At 38.6% G+C, this 25,101-nt stretch overlaps 2 protein-coding genes across 2 annotated transcripts in view; one reads left to right on the top strand and one right to left on the bottom strand.

Annotated features, from left to right (window-relative positions):
* Window positions 1–2,814, bottom strand: part of LOC136676990 (E3 ubiquitin-protein ligase RNF182-like) — a 28,027-nt gene extending 25,213 nt beyond the window's left edge. Inside the window, exon 1 of the mRNA XM_066654321.1 lies at window positions 2,593–2,814. The gene's annotated coding sequence lies outside the window, so the exon portion shown is untranslated. The remainder of the gene's footprint in view (window positions 1–2,592) is intronic.
* LOC136677399 (centrosomal protein of 89 kDa-like) overlaps window positions 1–25,101 on the top strand; it is a 135,274-nt gene that overhangs the window by 106,233 nt on the left and 3,940 nt on the right. Inside the window, exon 19 of the mRNA XM_066654919.1 lies at window positions 2,994–3,163. Coding sequence (XP_066511016.1) covers window positions 2,994–3,163 — 170 coding nt within the window. The remainder of the gene's footprint in view (window positions 1–2,993; window positions 3,164–25,101) is intronic.

The following is a 25,101-nucleotide window of genomic DNA, read 5'->3' as shown; positions in this document are numbered from 1 at the left end:
ACATACACTTTCCTTTGTCAATAGGCTTTAGCTCTAAAAGTAAAAGCTGTTATATCTGGAACAAATGCATATGCATAAATATGATCTACAACTTCTGTTCCTTCTGTTTCTGCCTTCTCTTTTGCTTTGCATATTCTTCATCCCCTTTCTTCTCTATTCGTTTTTACTTCTCTTTTCATCGATTATATCCTTTATGGTCTACTCCTCTTTAATCCCATCCTTTCTTATCATCTCATATATTTTTCTTCTTTACTCTCTTTCCTTCTCTCTTTTTTCATCTCTTTCTTTTCTCCTTACTTAATTTCTTCAGTATTCTGAAATGTGTGTGTGTGTGTATATGTGTGTATGTGTGTGTATGTGTGTGAATAGCTGCTCCAGTTGTCTTCTTAAAGAGGAGTTACTCCAAATGGGCCTTTTCTGAATATGCTTTTTAACATAACACTGTAGGACTGCACTATACTGCAATATGAGAGAGAGAGAGAGAGAGTATGCAATGCTGAATCCTCACTGTTTGAGGGCTCATTATTACTCATTTGCAGAGAGGGTCATTTTAGAGAGGTTTTGTGGCCACACACACACCCACAGTGGCAGTGCTATTGAGCATGGTTTGTTGAGTATGAGAGCGTTATTGATTGGTGTGTGAGGGGAGCGGTTGGACATATTGACAGATAGCCACACTCTAGAAACCCACAGACACACAAGCATATACACACACACACTTTACGCCTCTCTTGAGCTCATTCTCCTGAGACCCCTCAAACAGAGGCAGTTATCTGTGGTACAAACTATCACTGCCAATCAGCCAATCAATCTGCAGTGGGGGTAGGTATGTGTGTGTGTGTGTGTGTGTATAGGGGAGGGGGGGTGTGAGATGCGTGACACAAAGTGTGAGTAGGCTTTTGAAACTTTCAGCATTCTTCCTGGCATACTTCCCAGCATGCTTTGCTCCCTACAGGCTTTGATATCCATAGGGGAAGCTAATTTGGTTTAGCATCAGTAATGTCTCTCTCTCTCTCTCTCTCTCTCTCTCTCTCTTTCCATTTTTCTTTTTAATTTCTTTTGTTTCCATTCTTTCTTTTCTCCTTTTCCCTGTCTTGTCTTTTCTTTGACCCCCCCCCCCCCTCTCTCTCTCTCTCTCATCTATATCAGTTGACTGAGTGTGCTGCAGTAGTTTTTCTCAGAGCTGTTGCTGAGGCACATAGGGGACACGAGAACATTAACATCTCTCTCTCTCTCTCTCTCTCTCTCTCTCTCTCTCTCTCTCTCTCTCTCTCTCTCTCTCTCTCTTGTGTGTGTGTGTGTGTGTGTGTGTTCTTCTCTGGTTTCACAGAGTTACATGCATGCAACAGATAGTTCACCATCTGCTGCAGTTACTGTCCTGTGTGTGTTTGAGTTTGTGGGAGACACAGCTGTGTGTGTGTGTGTGTGTGTGTGTGTGTGTGTGTGTGTGTGTGTGTGTGTGCCTGTCTACAGGTGCTCAATCCATTTTCATTTGTTCGCTGTCAGTAGTCTACTGTCCTATTCTTTACTCTTTTTATTTCATTTCTTTCCTCCCACATCCTCCTCCCCATTTTCTCTTTCATTTCCTTCTTCTCTCTTCTATCCTTTTCTCTCCTTCTCTCTTAGAATCTACTTATATTTCTCTCCTCTTTTCTCTTTGCTTCTTTTGTATTTCTACCTCTCCTCTCTCTTCCTCTTTTACCTCTTCTCCTTTTATCTCTTTTCTATATTCTCCTTTTTTCTCTTTTGTTTTTCCAGTATTTACTTTTCTGTTTGCAACTGATCTCATTTTTTTCCTCTCTCTTCCTATATTCTTCCTCTCTTCTTTCCATCTATAGTAGAATTCCCTGGTTGGTAAATCATTTAACCACTTGACACACAGAGCTGCTGAAACAAACACAAACATACACAGACACACACGGGCGCACACTAGCACATGCACATTTAAAGGCTCATAGCTACTAACCTCTCCACATTCATGGACCTGTTGGCTTCCGTTCTACTCTGTTATGGCTTAATAACTCTTTGTTCTTTCATTGTTTATTCTCCTGTGTCCTGACAAGAATACAGTATCACGGCTCTGTAGGGTATATAGCTGTAGAAAATATGTCTTTATTATAGAAGTGCAACCTTCTGTAGTAACACTTTACTGAAGATTATCATATACAAAGCTACATAAAACACAAGCTTGTCCTGACAAGCTTCACGTCCCCCCAAAAAAGCTGCTTTAATCAGTTTCACCATCAGAAACGATAAAACAACTCACACTCATTGAAATACTGCATTATTGAGGTTTCTGTAGGATGATGTCAGTTGTCTCGAAATGTTCATGCAGTCTAATGAACACTTATCTACAGTAAATTATTACTGATTCAGTTTGTATCAATTGCGATGAATATTCTGGAAATAATAACAAAGACAAAAATAATGTTTTAAAATAATAATAAAGTGGAGTAAAGCTGTAAGTGGAGTAAAATGTCTTAAATATAATTATTTCTGTCTAAAAATACATTTCGCACACAGTGCAGCATTATACAGTAACGGAAAGCTTTCGCATGAGAACATAGTGGTAATGATATGTCGATCTCTTACCTTGTGTGTGTTATACACTCGTCCGGCTCCTCTGAGGCTGGTTTGTTTTTTCTCTTTAGTTTCTCAGAGCGTGTTTTGGAAATAGTCCACTGTGACGTTCACTTGGCTGCTGGGTATCCTCCTGGCTGTACCATAGCCACTGTGATTTTATGTGTGTGTGTGTGTGTGTTTTCTCTCCACAGCTCTTCTCCTCTGGTTGGAGTTTGACACTGTGCATGTGTGTGTACATGCATGTGTGTGTGTGTGTGTGTGTGTGTGTGTGTGTCCTCTCCGCAGCTCTTCACCTCTTGCTTGAGTCTGAAGTATGATGTGTGTGTCTCTGTTCTTTCCGTGGCTCTACTCCGTGGCTCTTCTCCTCTGATTTGAGTCTCACACAGAGTGTGTGTGTGTGTGTGTCTCAGGTGTTCAAGAAGCAGGCAAGGGCGGGGGTGTGTGCGCTGGGACGACGATTGCAGGAGCAGGAGCAGGACTTTGCAGGAAAAGCAGCGACTTTCCAGCGAGAGATCCAGCACCTGCAGGCTCAGCTCCGAGAACGACAAGAACAACTCCACGGAGCGCTGCAGCACAAGAGGTGACACACACACACACACTCGCACGCACTCTCTCTCTCTCTCTCTCTCTCTCTCTTTCTCTCTCTCTTTCTCTCTCTCTTTCTCTCTCTCTCTCACTCTCTCTCTCTCACACACACACACACACACCCTCTCTCTGACTCTAACTCACTTCCACCATGCTTGTATCTCTCTCTGTCTCCCTTTCCCTGCCTCTCTTTCCATTTTCCTCTGTTCCTCTGAGTGATGCTGCAGAGACGTTGAGAGCAGCACTCGCAGCACAAGCGCAGGAAAAAGGAGAGAGGAAGGAGGGTAAAGAACAAGAAGGAAAAGAGGAAAATAAAGAGTGGGAGGGGAGAAAGAGAGACACAGAGAGAGAGAGAGAGAGAGAGAGAGAGAGAGAGAGAGAGGAATATAAGGAAGGGAGTAGATGGGAAAAGATAGAGGGGAGGGTAGAACTGAGGTAGGGAATGAAGAAAGAGAATGGAAGTAAGGAAGGGAAAGAACATATAAAAAAGGAAAAGAGGAAAGGGGAAAAAAATAAATCAGACTGACAGATATATGTTTTTCTGTATTGGTTACTGATCTTGAAATGGGTTTTCTGAATGATAAATGTTGCTTAAGGTTTTGTTTTTAAATGAAATTTAAAATTAAGTGTGAGTGAATCATTAACAGGTAATTTCATGAGATGCCGCCCATCTGCAAACCCATGGCCAAAAATGTGGGGTTTTTTGTGTATATTGCACCAAAATTAATAATCTGTGATTTGGTAAATCACTTGAAACTTTACAAAAACAGACAAAAGTACAAAAAAAATATTTCCACTGTTCTGGTTTACAGCACATTCCAAAAAATCGGGGCAGGCAAAATAAGGCTGAAAATTTTATAGAATATTTATGTTGTTATTTATTTATTTATTTATTTATTTATTATTTATTTATTTATTTATTTAAACAATCCACTTTAAACAAATGAATATAAAAGGGACAGTGATGGAGTCTATTGGCTTGACTCACTAAAAAGAGTTGACTCTTTCAGCTCCCAAGTGGCTCCTCAGATTTTTTGTTTTTTTACCAAATTATATGTAAAATCAATTACGAATGTAAAAACATACTTTGTATCAAATGTTTATTATTAATATAGCTTTGTTTATATACTCAACATGGAACAGAGTACTACAAAAATAAAGTATTAAATATCAAAACAAAGACCCATCTCAATCAGAAAAAAAGGTCTAATCTCTAATTGTGTATATTATTTGTAAATTTGTATCATGAAACAATATATCAGCAAAACATCACTCAACAACATATAAATTAATATAATGCATGTAATGCAAAATAAAAAGAATAAGCAGCATCCATATGACAGTCTGACTATGTAAAGTGCTGTGTGTCTGTAACCCCTCCCCTGCACCCTCCCCCTTGGTGTAGATTCACAGACGCCAGCACACATCTTGACCAATCGTGTGCAGCTTAAACAGGAAAAAAATACAAAAATTGGCTCGCAATCAGGAGCAGGCTCCCATCATTCACTTCAAAGAGCCGGTTCTTAGAGCCGGATCATTAACAACCTACCCATAACTAAAAAGGTTTAATAGCAGCAGCCACCAAAATTCAAGCGAAAATAGAAAAATAGATTTTTGCCATACTTTATGAGAGAATTGTCAAATTGCATGTGTTTTACCATATACTATACATAATGCATACATGTAATACAAACTACTATTTAATGAGCACAGCCTTTACATCTGCCATTTTTGAAGCATGATCTATCCCAATGAAATGCAAGTAGGGAACAGTGTTAACATGTAGCCTAGTGTTCTCTTTCATCATTAATTTTGTGTTTCACTATAGAAATCTCCCATATGCCATGCTTTCTAAACTGGTCTAAGTCAGACACAGGTCAAGAAAATAAAGAGTAGAAAGAATAACATGGTCCAAGTTCATAGGTAAAAAGAACTGTTTGCAAAAGAAAACTGAAGATGAGGTAAGGGAAGTGTTGGGGAAAGAAGCCTCAGCCCCACACATCTTGCCTTATGGACTGAGAAGGACTGAAACTGAGAACCGTATGTGCCTGAGAAGGCTTGGTAACATTCACCCAATAAAACCATATAAATGTGTGCAGTGACCTGCAAGACCAGCTACCTACAGTCCCCTACTGAAACACCTTAAAAAAAGAGCCCAAGAAGTAGCCATTCTTCTGGTTGAATGAGTTTGAAAGCCTTTTAAAATCTTATAAGCTCATGGTAATATAAGCTAAATTACTAGCCTCCACTGCCCAATGAGATTAATGCAAAGACCTCCTGTGCGGGGGAGCCAGAGAGATGAAGAACTGACTAGATTTTCTAAAGTTTCTAGTGCGTTATGTATACATAAATAAAGCTCACAGTGGACACACACAGTGCAGACTCTGAGCCTTATCAGAAGAGAATGGAGGTGGATGGAATGGAATGAGCTTTACAGCTAAAAAAACCAGCATAAGCAGTATCACTAACCTTCAGCAATGTTACTTTAGCCTCATGTGCATCTGGATGCACAGAGAAAGTTTGTAATGCACTCGTTCATTTGGCTTATGGCAGCATGAGCTTTAAAACTTTTTTTGTTGGTGACTAGAAGAACACCTGGGAGAGGTTTAGGACCAAAAGTCCCATAAAGGGCCAAAATGCTTAGAGATTGGCCACAATCTGTGCAAACCTCACATGAAATGGCCTACAGTGGTGTTGATGAAACCTATATGGCATGCTGTAATTGCTGCCAAAATTGACCACTTTAGGGTGTAAATCCATAGCACTCTGATACTTCTTTTCATGGCCCAGACTCACAGACCAAGATGTTAAAGATGTGTACAAAATTGTTCCATGGCCTTGAGACTGCATGTCTCTGCATAATGGGAAATGCCAGGGCTACTGTGATAGGATCTGAATGATCTCCGGTAACCAAGGTATCCCTGGCCAACACGGGGCGATCAGGAGGAGAGATAAACCTTGTACTCTGAGTTAGACTCTTGTACTCTGGCTGGAGTAGCTGTTATGGAGCTCAAAATTGGAAAGGTATAGAGGTGAGTTCTCGACCATGAGTGCTACTCCTAAAGGTATGACATTGTCCATCTGTCAGAAGAAGAGAGGACACTGTATGCAGGCAAGGCAAATTGATCTACGGCAGAGCTGCCATATTTCTCCCAAATTTGCTTTACAACATTTGGGTGTAGTCTCCATTCTATAAAAGGGATTCTTTGTGAAGAGGAGATCTGCGCCATATTCATGTGGCCTGACATGTGAGTCACGTACAGCCAACTTAAGCCAGCATTGCTCCAAAGGAGAAGAATGTGTGCCAGTCTGTGAAGTAGAATGAAACACATGAAAGTTAATATATGCCATCGCTGTGGTGCTCTCTGGTCAAATATGGACCGACAGCCCTGAAGGAGAAGACTGGAGTGTTTCAGAGCTAGGAAGGCTGTTAGAAGATCAAGAAAGCTAGTGTACAAAGCTCAGGGGTTGTGGCCAGATCCCATTCACTACACTGCTCTCAACAATCCTGCCATTCTCACCACCTTTTTCCACATTTTAAGAACTGGAAAAACGAACTGGATTTCTCTAACATTTCAGGGTCCACAAGTATTCTGCTAATACTCTGCCACAAAGTAGCAATTGGTACTGCTGACATAAGCGTAAAACCTGAACCCAGCACTGACAATCTGTCATTCTTAATAGGCTGAGGGGAGCCACCGACAGAGTGGATGTCATCAGGCCCAAGAGACAGGTCCTGAACAAGACAGACTAATTTCCCTGGAAGAGGGATGTGCAGTGTCTGAATAAGAGAGCGCACACTTCTGAAAGAGTGGAGCAGAATGAGACGGAGTATAGTTATAGCCCCCAGTATATTATCTCCTGCGTAGGAGTGAAACAGCTCCTGGTGCGATTTATTTTGTATCCTAAGTTGGATACTTAAAGGGGGACATACATAATTATAATCAAAACCCTTTTTTATATAAAATTCACAGCTTGCTAGTTCTCTGATCTCTTTGCATGCTCAAAACTGGACTGATGTGTTTACAAAGCCCCAATATCAGTAAATGGCTAAAAAAAACAAACTGTCTCGGTCTGGTATGCTAGGCTTGCTCTCTCAAGAGCGAGTTATTTAGACAACAAAGAGAACTCTACACATTGAAAAGTATGAACCAACATGAGGATATTGCTCTATTCCTGCTCCATAGGTAGATAATATTGACTTATTTTTGCGTTAAAGATTTCTTAAAGTGGAATCTGAATCTCCAAATTCGAGAGATGGCTAAGTGCGTGAAAATAAATGTACAACTTCACACAAATAAACAAATAAACAAATACAACTTCACAACTCAAGTTACAAATGAGTGTCTGTGGTGAATTAAAAACTTGGAGAGAAGTTAAACTTCAGCCACATTCAAACAGTCATTTTTTTCCTCAAACATACCATTCCACCTTAAGAGATGCGGAGCTTTTTAACGTAAACAAACCAGAGAGAACTGCAGATTCCCAAAATTGTAGATATTCCCTTTAATGTGGAAATGTGTCCAAATTCTACAAACAACAATCTTTTTTTTTTCCTTCAAACATTCTGTTCCACCTTAAAAGACACTGAGATTCTGAACGTAAACAAAGGGCTTGAACTGCATTTCCCCACAATCGTAGACATCACCTTTAATTGAAGATGCCAAGCATGAATGAGCAGAATATTGAAGAGCCATAGATGATCTAAGATAAAGAAATGTGCTTGTCAACGTAATCAACGACAACAATTCTTGAGTTCATCTGTGAACTGTTGATGTAGGGAAAATATGTTGAAGAAGGGTAGATACAAATAAAATATAAGTATTGACAGAAGAGAGAGGCTGGAAAATTTGGGAGCTGTGTCTGCTTATATAGGGCACCGGTATATACTTTTGTCACTGCTTTGATTTGTATTTCAACTAGCTTCCAGAGGTGGTACCAAGATATTGGTGTTGGTATTTCCAAGATCTGTCAAACAGGGGCTGTTCCTCATAGTCAAATGTCGAACTAATGATGAACAACAATCATCATTTTACTCTGATATAGCAGAAGGGCTCAGGATTACTTTGGAATATGGTTTGCACCTAACACAGTCTACTGCTGCTTTCAGAAACGAGACCAGAAACTCTATCATGCAAAAGAAAGATGAGTTCTCATGCTGTCACAAATGCTAAGCCCTTTCCTAGAAAATCCATGGTTATTTCAGCAAGGCAATGCTAGGCCGCAAAAACTCCACTTGCAAAACTGCACCCATTAGCATCCTCTGTTCCCAAATGATTTAATAGTGAATATAAAATAAATTTGTTGTAACACAGTGGTAAACATGCCTCTGCCCCAACTCTTTGGAGTGTGTTACAAGCATCACATTCCATATTAGTTTATATTTACAGAATACAATTTTGTTGGTCAGTGAAAATACTGGAAATTCAATTCAATTGTCAGTTAAATAACGGTACAAGAGAATAGACAAATCACAGATTATTGCTTTTATTGGATTTTATGTAGCATCTGCCTGGAGACATGATTTGGGTCAGGCTGGACACAGACAGCACATTTGTGATTTTGTTATTTAATCATGTGTGTGCTCTCTCTTGCTCTTTCTGTCTCTTAATAATGTGAATCACTCTTCCTCAGTCTCCTTGTCTCTTTTTCCTACTGTTGCCCAATACTTTCTGCATTCCTGTGTACATGTTTGTTCCTCCATGTTCCACCTATGATTCCATTTTATTTGGTGTGTGTGTTGTCCTCCATGAACCATTTGCTTTTGTTTGCTCATTTGTTTTCTACATTTAAGCAATTTAACCCAAGAGGGAGTTCTGTTACACTGCACATGGTGTCAGCCATATTGAGTATGTTAGATGTGAGTGACTGAATGCGTGAACAAGGCAGTTAGTTCTGAGGTGCATCAAAAGAAATGATACACAAAACTAAAACACACATTCTTGGATAATGAGAATAATTAGAGCGCATGTTTATTTGATCAGTCATATGTCACATGTAACCTCATTATTTAAGCCCAGAGTTTTCCTTTAACCTTAAAGCTTTAAACTGTAGTTTCCTTTTACCTTGTTCACTCTCTTAGGCCTAGTCCACAAGTAAAATTTCCCATTCACATGGAAGCATAAAACATTTTCTCTGTCCTTTGACATGCAGGAGATGCAGCTTCTACAGCAACAAAATAATGTTTCACCAACTAGAGTTCACATAGGGTTTCATCCAAAGCTGGCAGTGTCGGGGCAAGGTTTGAGTTGTGGGAGAGCTGGATGTAGCTGTGACTTTTGCAGTGCATTCTGACACCTCAGTTTTTTATAGTGTAAAATTAATTGTGCATTTATCTGAAAACAAGTGCTTTTAGCAGTGTTATAAACAGCACAATTATTCTACTTCTGTAATTGCATATAAATAAAGGAAGATGGTGCATACTCCAAAGTCAAACAAAGCAGGTCATGTCGCACACACTTGACATTACAAGTAGAAATCTCCATGACAATACTGAATGTCTTTACCCTGAAATGAGTTTACATGGCTGAAGGTTTGTGCACAACTGATTGTTCAACATTTTTACTGAAGTGATGGTATTAAGGAGTTTATCCCTCTTTCTTATAGTAACAGCCCCTACTTTTCTAGGAAGTCTTTAAACTAGATTTTAGAGCATTTCTCTTACGATTTGATGCTATTCAGCCACAAGATAGATACGGATACGTATATCAGACACTGATTTCTGTGTGTGCACTCATTAATTGAAATGTGCAGCCACTGTTTCATCACTGTCAGTGAAACTGAAACCTGTGCTACGTAGTATTTCCACGTAGTATTAATGATGAAATTTCTGTAATTAAATTGTATAAAAATACACTCTGTGTTTAAGTGAATTAGACAAAAGCATTTTTTTACTACCAAAAACAATGTAATTAATCACCATGATCTGTTTTAATCACTTGACCTTTTTACTGTAGATAGACACTCAGATGTTTACATGTGAGCTGTAGACTAATTACAGTGTGTTGTTGAAATTAGGGCTTGAACGGCTGTTTTTCTGGGTCACTGTGGTATGAGAACAGATCACAAATATACACACACTCAATCACAGACAAACACACACACCTCTCTCTCTCTCTCTCTCTCTCTCTCTCTCTCTCTCTCTCTTTTGAGTGGTGAGAATGGGCCAGTATGTACCAGACAAGCTGCCAGGGCAGAATATTGATGATGGATGCCAGTTGAGGACACAAACTCTCTCTCTCTCTCTCTCTCTCTAGCTTTGCACTGTTTGTCTGGACAATTTAGTTTACTCACCACACCACATGCAGCTGCTTGGCTAGAGTGTGAACTGTGCTGGGAGATGTGCAGAGGCTAGTGACGTCAAGTTTAGTTGCAGAGTGCTTCCAGGCCTGCTCACACCTACTGATTTTTATGACTCAGTGGACATTGAAAGTTCTATACTAAAGGATGAGCTTAGTGCTGAGGAGTATTAATAAAATGTATTAGTTTAGAATGTCAGAGTTACCAGCTGGATCTTGAAGGATGGTGTAGAGATAGCTGGGAAATTGTGCTGTAACCAATGTGTTACAGGTGTTCTGGAGATCCTAAAAGTGTAAACCTAATATTTTATACTATACACAATTTTCAAAACAATCTGAAATTACCAAGTACATACACTGCACCTACAAATACACTACACAACAAACATTTGTGGACAAGCATCCTTGTATTAAGGGGCTTAATAAGTGTTTTTTTCTGCTTTTGGCTACAGTAAAACTCCCAAACTCCTCTTGTCAGCCCTATATATACTCTGCAAACTAAAGTCATTTCCATGTCAGACATAATCACTTCCACCTCCACACCATCTCCACCCAGTATTCATCTCTCCAATGGGGGGTTTGGCTTCATACACATTCCTAAGCCAATCTGACATCCTCCCCAAAAACATCTGAGCTCATCTCCCCATTTCAACCTTTGCAGGCATAGTTTGTACCAGCAAAATGCTGTTTATAAAGATAATAAAAGCTGTGTTTGTATAATGTTTGTATAGTGTTTGTAAAAGTAGCAGCACCAGTCACAAAAACAGGAAGGAAATGCAGTCCGCAAAAACCAGTGCAGGTAGCCACATTGGGAGAATCTAGAGAAGCGAAAGATCATTTGGCAAGATGTAGCGATACCTTGGGCGATACAGGCAAGTTTTATTAAGTTTTTGCTGGAAACAACTTACGAAATCCTTCCAATGCCATAAAATTAGCAATTCCATTTGAGGATGCAGTAGATAAAGCATTCGAAAGGAAGAAGCAGAAGTATGTCAACTTGGCAGCTGAGGAGAGGAGAGGGAATGTGGGTGGCAGGCACATGTAAGATCTATGAAGATAGGTGTTAGGGGATTTGTAGCCAGGTTGGCCACAGACTTGCTTGTGCAGGTGAGCATCAGAGGCAAGAAATTAAGGGCAGCTGTGAAGGAGTTATCAGAAACTGCTGAAAGGTCTAGTCAGTGGTTGTGGATAAGGAGAGCACAGACTAATTGGGGAAATACACTGTAGAGGTTCTATTGTGGTTGTTGGTGATGTAGCATGTAAAGATCACATGGAACTTATGGCACTGAGCGTGCATTAACAGTGCCATTGGGGCTAGGTACAGCCTTAGTCACCAGGGAGGCCAGTGTGGATTTACAGTTGTTGATGATTAAGGGTAAGGTAAGACTGTAAAGCTAGCTCTTAGTGGGTTGGGTCTAGGACGCCAGACTTCACTGTTGAGCCTTCTGGAAGTGTTGTGGGCTTAATTCAGTGAAACACTGACGAGGTGAGGTGTCCACCTGATGACCCCTGTGAAGAGCTAGTGATGCAGTTGGTGGTTTTAGTACTCATGGGCTGGGCTCAGTGAGTAACCTAAGTTGTTAGGGATAACTGGTTGCTGATCGGATCATAAAGGGCCAAAGCAACCCTAGTGGGTAGGTGTAGTATATTAGTACACCTAAATGTTGCTTGATGTAGCTGGTTGCTGTTCATAAACAGACACAGTGACCTTAGTGGTTATGTGTAGGAATAACAGGTGATAATTATTTTTTTTTCTTTTGTGGCTGCAGGTAGGAAGAGAGTGGAGTGGGCCTTATGTTCTCTAATGGATTGGCATAGGATATTTTTCATCTTATCCTGTGTGTGGTTATAATAATGGGTTGTCTGTGTTTTTTGTGTGTGCATTTTTAAATACCAGAATTCATGAATTTAGGACCTGTCTCTCAATACTGACAAAAGAAACAAAGGACATGGTAATGTGAACAAAATTGAACATAGTTGGCTGTTGAAAAACAGTCCGTCCTGTTGGATGATTTATGCTACAAATGAAATGGCTTTTTACTGATGATGATATGACTTACTGATATTGGTGACAATCATTCCTGTTTTTCATTTTCGCTGTTTTTGTTGACAGCTCCTCTAATGAAGTAACTTGAAATATTGCTTTCAAAATAATATATATCATAAAACACGAAGTGTGGCTGACAGACATACACATGTACAAAAAGAAAAACACAGCTCCATGTTTGGCCTGCTCTTGCACCTGAATTCCTTACAGAGCATTTCACCTCTTTTCACGCTTTATTGATATTGATTTTTCAGTCTTATCCAAATGCAAACCTTTGTTCATGCTTTAATATACATGATTTCCCATTCTGATGGAAGGAGTAAAAGGTGGGGGAGTAGGTACAGAACAGTATTTTAAAGAGGGAAAAGCATGTCAATATTGCTCTGTAATCCTGCACACATAATGGCACATAGTCGACATGAGCAGCATATAAAGAAATAAATTACTGGTAAATCGCCAGAGGACTTCTATCAGGACTTCTCTTACAATAATTTAAATCATAAAGTTTAAATTTCAATTATGATAAGGGTACAGAACGTAATGTAAGGCTAGAAGAGGTGACTGTGTACGAGTATATTATGTTAAGAATAAGCATAAGGAGAGAACTAGAAAAAAAATAGCCAAAACAGGTTTGGGACCACCTCCTAAAGCTGCTGAATATGAAAACCATTATAAATATGCAAGTGTTTGTATGTAGACCCATAAGAAACAGTTAAATCAGTATTTCATATTTAACACTGGAGTAAGCTGTAGACTACATACACCATCCTACAAGCTCTACAGCCAGGCACCCACAGAAAAATGTAATTTCCTGGCTCAACTGACTTAATGATGACTTTCCTAAAATTGCCTAAGGAAATTTTAAGCATTTTTTATTGAATTGTTGGGTTTATTTTCTTAAGAGTTCAATTGAACCTCAAAAAACAAAAAAGCCCAGGGATTATGATGTGAGTTCTATTGCTCTGGACAAATAACTTAACAGCAGGACAAGCCTGTCTTCTTTTTTATATACCCAGTCTTATTTTTAGAGAAGGTAGAGATTTATTTATGAGACTCATTTTTAGTTTTTCTTTCCCAATTTCCCAATGTCAACACCTCCTTCTTTGGTGAAGTAAATTAACAGTGCCTCTGTTTCATATGGGAGTCTGAAGAGAGTACATTTTCCCTAACATCTTCTGGTGTTCCTCTTCTGGTGCAAACTAAATTCCTTCTGAATTACAGGGAGGCAATATGGTAAATTATCATATCCCAACATCATTATCATAGAATTATTAATTAATGTAATTAATATATATGAGAGAAAAAATACACTATTATTTTATGAGAGAGTAATAATTATGGACTTTCTGTTGAAACATCAAGTTGCTTAATGCTTTTTAAATATGGATAAAATCTGTATTAGGCTGAAAAAAAACATATTGTTTGTGACCATAAAGTTTCTTATGGTAGTGATGCAGTATTTTAATGTTGCTCCCTCTATTCTAACATCCAGCTCAAAACTGTGATATGCTGGCTGTGGTGCTGCTCATCAGAAAGTGCTGCTTAATGAAATATGCTGCTAACTGTAAGCACTCAGCATCATGATCCAGGCTACTTTAGGAACTGCCTCTATCGGTTCCTTAGCATTATGGTCAATAAAATTTAGTGGGTAGACTGGGGTGCACTTCTGAGCTTAGGTAGAACCCCATTAAATAACTAAAAAGTCCTTGGGTTTATAATGCTGCATAGATCTTACATTGTGTGCAACAGGACTGTACTATCAATATACTACAATTACCAGATGGTCCATATAACAGCTATATTGCATGCAAAATATTTTTACTGTATGGCATGGTTGTCAGTTGGTCTTGAAGGATGTATTTTAGTTAAAATGGTAAAATCTTAGCTGGAGTAAGCTAGGCTGTAATATATGATTTGATTGGTTAGCCTATAAAATGCACATTTTTCTTTTTTGTTCTGGTCTGTGTCTGAACACCAGTGATGATTCTGATGTCTGCAATTACTGCAAATCTTTTTTAGAAATGCCACAGTCTGTCACAAAAGGGTATAATGAGAAGCACCATCACCATGCAAGGGATGCAGTCATTCCCTTTCTCACACACATACACTCATTTAATTAGATGCCCTTACCTCAGTTGATCAATCCAGCTGCCTGCCACACTAACTGGCTCAGCAATGCTACCCCAGACAGATAGATTGACACCCATGTTTCTATGAGGCCAGGCAAATAGGAGAAAGTATGTTCATTAATGTATGAAGTCAGAAATACCCCTTCATTTATAAACCCCACCTTAAGGAAAGTTGGGGCATTTTGTAAAATGCAATAAAAACATGAATCATGTGATTTGATCATTCTGTAGAACATTAATATAAATTACAAAAGTTCAAAGGAAAGATTTCAGAAGTTTTCACGGACAAACTCAGTTCATTCATTCATTCATTATCTGTAACCGCTTATCCAATTCAGGGTTGCGGTGGGTCCAGAGCCTACCTGGAATCATTGGGCGCAAGGCGGGGAATACAACCTGGAGGGGCCGCCAGTCCTTTACAGGGCAACACACACACATTCACTCACACACTCACACCTACGGACACTTTTGAGTCGCCAATCCACCTACCAACGTGTGTTTTGGGCTGTGGGAGGAAACCGGAGCACCCGGAGGAAACCCACATGGACAACACACCAACTCCTCACAGACAGTCACCCAGAGCAGGACTCGAACCCTCAACCTCCAGGTCCCTGGAGCTGTGTGACTGCGACACTACCTGCTGCGCCACCATGCCCACAAAGCCAGTTGTATTTTCTAAATATTAATAAATTTAAATGCCTGCAACACACTTCAAAATTTGGAACGAGCAAATTAAGAGGGAAAAGTTTGTAGAAAATTCATGTCACGTTGATTTGCAGCATTACAAGCTTCATAAATATTCAAATAGACAAATTTTCAATGCACATTTGCAAAGAATTTGGCTCTTTCATTATCTACTGAACATAATATTATGAACAAATTCAGGTAATCCAAAGTCTCAGTCCACATTATGCAAGACCAGAAACCACTGTTGAATGATGATGAGATTCAAGCCATGGAAAACTGTCACTTAACACAGTTTGCTGCTGTATCAAGAGGTACAACTTGAAACTTGAATATATAAATTTTGTGCAGAAATGCTGGCAACATCTCTTGGCCCAAAGATAGACTGGAAGACCATGGAAATGTGTACAGTTGTCAGACAAGTCCATGTTACAGCTTGTCTTTGGGAAAAACAACCATCGTTTGTCTGAGCCAAAGATGAATTAAGCACATCCAAAAGCAAAAAACAGCATCTGTGATAGCATGGGGTACATCAGTGTCTATGGCATGTGATCTGTGTATATGTGAATGTACTATTGATGCTGAAGCTTATGTATTTTGGAGAGACATATGCTACCCTCAAGACAATGTCGTTAGCCAGAAACTCCATGACTATTTCAGCAGGACAGTCCTGGGCCTTATTCTGCAAGAGTTAAAACAGTGTTGCTTTGTAGACATAGAGAGTGTGTGACTGGCCTGGCGCTGTCCAGATATAGCTCCTATTGAAAATATATGCCACATTATGAAAAGGAGAATCACAGTATGGTGACCACAGACTGTTGAGTTGCTCAGCATGCAAAATTGCAACAATTATTATCTCAATTCCCTAGCGAAAAAGTATAATTTAAAAGAAAAGGTGATGTGACCCAATGGTAAATGTGCATCTGTTCCAGGTTTTGGAAGTGTTCTACAGGCATTATTTTTTTCTAATTTGGTATGTATTTAACAAATACAGTAAAGTTCATCAGTGAAAACAATGAAAATGTTTTTTTCTGTTAATTTTGTCTGTTAAATAAAAGGTTGGATTTCAGTTATTATTGCATCTAAAGCCATAAAAATGATTGCGAATTAGGTTAAAATGCTGAAACTACATGCATGGGTACTAGAACAGTGCACTCCAAATTTAGCAACTTTAGCAACATACATATATATATATGTATGTATGTATTTGGTGGTCTATCATGATTCTAAGGCCTTAAAGCTGATTGTATTTTTTTACATTTGAACTGATTGAACTTGTTTTGACCTCAGGAAATGAACCATGTGTGTCCTTGTCCATCACTGACCCCAGTCATGAAGTGGTTAAGTGGGATCATCTATATACCTCCCTCACTCAGTATGTCTGTGTAAGTGTCTCTCACCCACTGTCTCACTCTCTGTCTGCACTGAAATATTAATCTAGCCTCAGGCGATACTGTCTGATCGGGAGTCTGCCTGAAGCTTAAAGATGTGTGCTGTGGAGCTTTGCAGAGGTGTGTGTGAAGGGTATTGAGTCTCCAAGGCTGTTTACACAAACTCAGCCATGTTTCACTCACAGCTTATGAAAGATTTTTAAATTAGCTGATCAGATGTAGCTAAAGGAGCAATGGTTTATGATTGAATATGTATTTCTGATTGAGATGCATCAGCATGTGTGCTGGCATAAATTAGTCTTTTTTGAGTGAGAGAGTTTATTAAATAAATAGACGTGTCTTCTATAGAAGATTTTTTTTTATATTATATTGAATTAGAGATTTAACCAACATGTTTGTTGCTCATTTTGTTGTTAAGAGTTTTTGCAATATTATCTCACAAAGCTTCTGGATACAAGAAATTTCTCAATTTCTGGGTCTGAACCTAAACTGAGTCTGAAGTCTCTATGAATTAAGCCTCAGATCTCTAAATCCAAGTTGAGTCTCAAGTCTCTGGAGTTAATCTGAGTCAAGTCTAGATTATCTGCTGTCTGGGTTTGAATGTGGTTTTGAGTTTGTGGAGTCTGAAGCTGAATTGAGTCTCTGTGTCCCATTGTGAACTGAGTCTTAAGTCTGTGGTGTCCATTTTTGAGTTGAGCCTCAGCTCTTGGGGCTCCAAGTCTGGGCTACGTTTTGAGTCTCTGAACTCTTAGTCTAATTCAAGTCTAAAGTCTCAGGATTCTGAGTCAATTATCGAGACCTCAAGTCCATGTCTGAATCAAAGTCAAATTTATGGGGTCGAATTTTAAGTTGAGTCTCAAATCTACAAGGTTCAAGTCTGAGTGGAGTCTTGAGTCTCTTCAAATAGTAATTAATGCTGTAAGAACTAATAGGCTGTAGCTGATAACAGAAACTACTGTTTTAGGTGCAGTAAAAAAAACAAAACATTTCCATTGTAGTCACCACATCTGAGAATTGTAATGGTGTTTTTCTTCTTGCATATATTTTTTCAGCAGGGCTTTAGGGCTTTTGTCACTTTGACTATAGTTTTAAACAAACCACACATTTTCAGACAGAATGTGTCATATTAGCACTGGAAACCTGATATAAAAAGCTAAGTAAATCTAGCCCATTTTCTTAAGACCACAGATACAAACACAGGCACAGACTCATCCTTGATCTGAGTGTATGTGTGTGCATACATGTACCTGCACATGTCTTTAACCATGAAGTGATCAACTTCTGAGGTTCTATTTATTTCCATTTGGTTGAGCTGCTTGTGTGGCTGTGGTTACAGGCCTAATGAATAAGCATTTGTCAGATTATTGGATAAGCAGTGCTGTGTGGCCATTTTGTGGAGTTTCATTTAGAACAATTTGTGCAGTTTTTGTGGTGGAAACTAATGTTATCTGCTGCTGTCATCATCATGAACAATGACTGACAGTTAACATAAGCTATACTATATAACATTATGGTGAAATATTGTGTGTAGGGTGTATTTAGTTGACAAATGCATCTATGTTGTTGTTCTAGAAGAAATAATCAGATCCTCTTTAACAAGACAGTTAACAAATGCCTTTATGGACAGATAATATTTTACATTAAAAATTCGGCCATAAGCAATAACAAACAAATAAACTATAAAAAGGGACAGAGCAGGAATTTGGACAGGGAAGTACTGCAGACAGTAAAAGCTGAAACATACACATTTTTGGCGATTTACCATCCTGACCAGATGCATTTTTTAGGTCCCAAAAAGTGAACATGTCTAAGGAAAGACAACGTAAGGTCACCCTTATAACATCATCCTGTAGCATTTATTTATTGCTTTTTCCAAAGTATATTTTCCCCATCACGGCCAGAGTTTCAAAAGAGTTACTGTGGTGTTTTCCAGGCTGTAACTAGAAGAGGCTTGCTTATAGACTCTCAGCTGAGGTGTATATCATTAAACAGTCTGAGACTATGCATTTCAGGATTATAGCTGTATTAGATAGATTCACTCTGAATAGTAACATGTAATTTGCATTCAGTAACTGAGATGAGTCTCCATAAATCAAACTACTGAGCACTCTCTTAACTATTATGTTATCATGCCATAAGACTGGAAGATCTTTGTGGATCAGCTTGTCTGTTAGGTCATTACAATGATATCAGGCTTAAGTGTAAGGTGAATAAAGGCATAATTACACGTACTGCAAAGCCTGAGAACCCTAGTTGCTTAAGTGTACATGATACTTGTGATGAAGAGTTGTGATGAATAACCATGAATAAATAGTAAATGATGTTTATTGATAAGCATTCTTGTTTTGTCTGACATTATACAAAATCACAGTCCATTCTCTACCACAGAGCAATGAAGGCATTCGCACTATAGTGAAGCCAAGATAGAAAGTCTACTGCAGCTGTTTGAAAGCCACCGCAACATAGTACAAAGCACTGCTATACCAATTAGGACATGTCTCATAATAACACCAATAAACTTAAGGTCGAGCTCATTGGAAAATTATTGACCAGTTATCCTTTGCCAAAATCCAAAACGATGACCATGTTTCGCTGGACAATTGATCAGTGCATCTCTGCCTTCTACTGAAAGGCACCTTTATTTTGAAGAGAGTTTTGCTAAATACTTCATATACCTGACATAGAGTGGACATTTCAGGTCACAGTGATCATCCTATTGAGAGTTTTTGGTTTGTCCTTCTTCCTTTTCTCTCCACTCTCTTCTTACATATGTGTCTTTGAGGAATTGAGCTAGCTAGTCAATACTCCCTTGCCTCTTTCATGTCATGACTTTGAGGTTTATTGTTCAGGCATTTCACTCTTCCCTGCCTTCAGCTCTAATCCCCCTTTCATGCTTCTCTCTCTTTCTTCCCCAATTTATTCACCCTGGCGTGCCTGAACTGCAAGTTGTAGTATTTTCTCAACTTAACTCATGGTTAACCCTCACCAGCCACCCCACCATTAATTTAACTTTGATGTATTAGAGCATGAGTACACAAAAATATAGCACCATTAGTGAAATATTGATGAAGACTAGTGATGCAACTAATGATTTTTTCCAAAGGCAGTTAAACTAAGAATATTTTTTGATTAATCAATTGCATGACATGTTCAAACATTTATAGACACTATGAAATTCCTATCTACTTATGACAAATTTCTTTATAATCTCCATTAATAGCATTGCCAATATGGTGGGATGCTCATGAGCAGCCAGAAGCATCATGCACAAAGCCAAGTATCACCAAATGATTTATAAATGCCCCCAGCTGTGAAGTGTGGAGCAGTGGAAGAGATGCAACAAAATCCAGTACATTTTGAGATGATCTGGTTTATGTGAGAGCTCAATGATGAGGTTAAGTGGAGCAACAAAAAAACAACGAGCGCTGAGAAATATGTGTACTGATCATGTCAGAGATATATTATTAATATCCATAGAGAACTGTGTAAACTTGTCGAAAAGGGGTCTAATGTGTCTCAGTGAAAATTGGTATTAACCTTACTAATGGTGCAGCCCTGCCTCAATGTAACTAAAACACACAAGCATGTACTCACTGTGGTTATGGGTGGCATTGAGACGAAAGGCAGGTGATTTATGAGAAGAAGGTTGGGAGGAAACAAGTATTCAATCAAAGAGCAGTGAGTCAACACAGGCTGATGGATGTGATCACAGAGTTAATCTGCTTCAGGAAGCTGATGCAGTGTGATTTGTATCAGCTACAACGTTTGTGTCTACAAACACATGCACACACACACACACACACACACACAAACATCAATAAAGACTTCTGCTAATCTTTCGGTCAGTTTTGATCTTGGCCTCTCTCTCATCCTCAGCATTTAAATCTTCCTTCTTGTCTACTCTCTCTCTCTCTCTCTCTCTCTCTTTCTCTCTCTCTCTCTCTCACTCTCCATTTATCTGTCAGTTTCTTCTCCATGTTTAGCTCAACCCTGAAACCTGATTCACACCTGAAGTTGATATTTGATTCAGTAAGGCTTTAGGTAATCATAAAATGGTAAAAAAAAAGCACTGAAATAAAGGAGATTTTCAGCTCCACCGTGTCCCATTGTGTTGATTGTGATGAAGAATGACTCCTTTGAAAAGATCACTTTTCCCCACATCTCTGTAGGCCAGTGCCTATGAGTGCCTATGGTGTTTGCATCACATAATGATCTAACATGTATTTGTCTTTGCAACAAAGAGTTTATGTGCCTCTTCTCTGCTATATATATTTATCTGTTGCTGTGAATGGACTGTTCTTGCTCATAGTGTTGTCATGATCCCCATTCATTTTCCTATCACCTGAGGAAGAGATGACCTTTTGATTTTCTTTGACACTGATAATAATATATGAATGTCACAGTCATTAAAAGAGCACAGCATTAAAATCCTTCACTCTCTGTATCAATGTCTTTCTATCTTTTACTATCAGAAAGGAAGTTATAGTAGAGTTACATATTGGTCACTAAAGGTACAGTGTAAATTTACTTTTAAGGTAATTTTCTCCAGAAGGAGTGGTGATTGTTTGTAATTATTAATTATAGTGTAAAATATATGTATTAAATATATTATAGAAGTTCTGGGGCATATTGAGTCAACACAATTTTAATATCTACAATTATAATTAAATGAGGAACTATTATGTTTCCTAATTAAAGGTACGGAATATGCACCATTGAGGGTACCACCACAGTGACAGGTATTCTGACAGTCAGGGTATCTTTGACTATTGATAAGGACTCATTTAGATTTTGCTGACTATGCACTTACCCCCTGGGAGAAAAAAGAGAAAGGGCACCTTAGGAGGAAATGTGAGAGCTTGAAGGTAGAAGTGTTTGCTCAAATGACTGCTACAAAAAAATGTATATATATATATATATATATATATATATATATATATATATGTATATGTATATGTATATGTGTGTGTGTGTTTTCATGAAAATGGCTGAGGGTACCTTTTCAGTGCTCATTCAGAAAGCTCACATCATCTTTATTTTTGTCTGGCCCATATCACAGAATGATCAGGCTGATTTGGGTTCAGTACTCCTATTGAAAATAGCAAAAAGTATCACCATTTCAGGTAGGTCTAGTCTGTGCTAAGTTTAGCCTGTGCTATGGGATATGTATCGTCCCATTTTTAGCCCTCCAGTATATACAGTGCTTAGCTTTATCACCCCACTAACTGACTGTTAACGATGCTCAGCATTAACAACACTAACAACAACTGTGACGGTGCCAATTTCATTCATCTTCCCTATAGCATTGGAATGTTATGTATGCTAAGCTAACAGTTAGGCACATTTACCTCATCCTACCTGATTAAAATCATAGCTGTATTCCAAAACCTAGGCTAAGCACTACATTCGCAATCTGCAGTCAATGTTTCATCTGCTTAAACACTTATACTACAACATTAAACACTCAAACTCAAAATATGGCAAAATGCCAATAAGACAAATAGTTCAATTAATCAATTATATTACATTTTACAATTTAAACAAACCAATGAAGGTACAGTGCTATTTTCAATGCCTGCAGTTCTCTCGCAGCAGGTTTAGTGCCACTTCTTGTGACTTAACAGGCTGTGTTTTGTTTGTTTAGATGCCATTGGTTTGTATAGTGCTTATACTGGACACAAACTGCACCAGAGGTTGTTTAGAAAAACACTGCTCACGTGTCTTTGGTCTGCTTGTTTGAAAAGAAGTGTTCACACCTACTCCAATGAACCACACTCAACAGCACAATCGCACCAGGGTTCGTTTTAATTAAAACCTAAGCTGACAAGTTTAAACACACCCTTAGAGTATTGTGAAGTGTATTGTGGCCAGACATTAGGCACAAATGTCCTGGCACAAGCCTTATAACATCTTTCTGTTAAAAATATATGTGAAAACAGGAGCAGAAATCAGCAATAAAGCATTTAATGAAAACATTTGAAACCACATCTCAGCATAATGTCTTTTTGCTGTTTTATTATCAGAAAAAAAAGTTTTGTTTTTTTACTAATAAAAAGAGGATAGAATAATCTCTCCAACAGACACACTGGCTCCTGCATAACACACTAATTAAATACACCACAAAGTGAAGGGTCATTGAAATACGGAAGAGCTTATTTCACTTTATAATCTCTAATTAGTTGAGGACCTTTTTGCAAACCCCTTTGTTGGTTCTTAATTTATTTTCTAGCCTTCATCCTCCAGTCTGGGCATTTAAAAAAGGCTTCGTCTTTGAAAAAAATAAAAATCTTCTTTCTGGGAACTTCACTATGGTGAAGCAGGCCTTTGTGTTAGATTCAGTATTCTTATGAGATAAACAAATACAATACAAAGTGTATGCTGTCAGTTAAGTCATTGAAAAACAGCAGGTCTCCAGAGAATAATTTTGTGTTTGATATCCAGTGTCTTAGAAAGACTCTGAAATACATGTTCATAGACACTCACATGCCATTTTTTGTGTTTCTTCGGAGATAAAGTGTATTCATTTGGAGTTTTTATAGCCATTTTGTCTAAAGTTCTGGGAATTTTTTACACCATACACTGAAACATTGCTGTTTGAATCTAATTGCGTTAATCCTCAAGCTTTAGTGAGGTCAGGTACACGTGGTATAATGAGTTCTTGTTCTCTTTTCTGGCACTTTGTTTTTTACTCCTAATTCAATTAATTTAGATTGCTCGTCTGTCACCCATATGCTCGTCTTTTTTTTTTGGGTGGGGGTGGGGGTGGTTCCCCTCCCTTTTTCTACCTGTATTTGATTCTCCTATGCTTTGGAAATTTATATTTTTGCTTTCAATATAGCAAAAAAAAAGTTATAGCATTTAAACCTGACTTGAAATATATAGCAATTAAAAAAGTGTAAAGAAAATTAAGACACAGTTGTCTATTAATTTTTCGTGTCACTGGGATATCGCCAATGGCTCCCTCAGCTGCACTCTTCTTTTGTGGTGCACATGAATCCGGGCATCTCAATGCATGAATTTCCGTACTCTGAATGGATGTGATTTCAGTTGGGTGATGCATGGAACGCCTGCCTTTCTAATGCCCACATCCAGCCAGCTGAAGTGGATTTATTCTCACAGTTCCCTTGCCACACCAGAGCAGTGTAAATGCACCATTGGTCTTCTGAGGCAAAGAGACCAGCAGAGCACAATTGGCCTCACCCTCCCTGGGTGGGTAGGACAGCCATTTGCAAGATCCAGAAGAATGTTGGCAACTGTTAACTGCTGTTTACTTTTCCACTGATATAAAACAGATAAAAAGAATCAGTTGTAGGTTAAACAACAAATAGGTTAAACAAAAAATAGGAGTGATTTTGCATTGTCACAGAGGTACGGTATGAAAGACAATAGCCACAAATTTAGCCAACAAGTGAAATAAATTAAATGTCTGGTGTGCGGCTTTGATTATTTTTCACACAGTCTGCAACCAGTGGTGTGAAATTTATCACCAGCCTTAGAGAGCAAGTCTGAGCCTGGGTTTACAAGAGAAATCTCCTTGAGAAAGTGAGTCCTGGAAGAAAGTGAGAGACCCTTTTCACTCTTGTGAGTTATCTCTTTTTTCAGAGAACAGATTGTTCTGTGAAAGGTCTGTGTAAGTGAGAGAGAGAGAGAGATTCAGAAATTGGGGCTGTAATGTATTTCAGGTGTGTTAAAAAGCTATGTAATGTCAATCTTTATCAACACACTCAGGGCAGAATTAAATTGTAATTTATTTCTCATCACAGTCACACAGTATGATGCTGTATAGGGCACTGCCCGTGTGAGTGTGTGTGCATGTGTCTAGCAAAGGTCTTGTTAAGGTTTCCAGAGCAAGCTGTCAATAGGCAACTGGCAGTATTCTATATTTGGTGTTCCTAGATAGTTGGCGATTTGCCAAGGAATGACCTTGTGAGGACAGTCTGTTGTTTTGTTGGTGAGGTTTTGTTATATTATATTTTAGGAAATGCTTCATTTGATACTATATATATATCCACTATAGATAAATTAAGTAAGACACTCCAGAGCAGCTGCACATAAGATTAGGTTCACCATGCTCAGTGCTAAACATTTGATAGAGGGATATATAAATGCACCCAGCACTGAGGTGTGGAGCAGTGGAACTGTGTTCTCTGGAGTCTTGGGGCTATATCCAGTGAGACTCTGCATGACTAAAGATCCCAAGGGATTAGTCATCAACACTACAGCCCGGCTGTACCCCTGACTGATTTATACTTGTTAACAAAAATGAAGAAATTCTCAGTTGAAAGTAATTTTATGATGATGCTCCTTAGAAAGAAGAAATATATTTTTTTGAGGGAAAAATTATTGGCAAAGCTAACAAATATAAGTTAAAGGTGTTTACATAA

This window comes from Hoplias malabaricus, chromosome X2 (assembly GCF_029633855.1).
Source record: "Hoplias malabaricus isolate fHopMal1 chromosome X2, fHopMal1.hap1, whole genome shotgun sequence".
Classification (NCBI taxonomy): Eukaryota; Metazoa; Chordata; class Actinopteri; order Characiformes; family Erythrinidae; genus Hoplias; species Hoplias malabaricus.
This window is presented reverse-complemented; position numbering and strand designations above follow the sequence as displayed.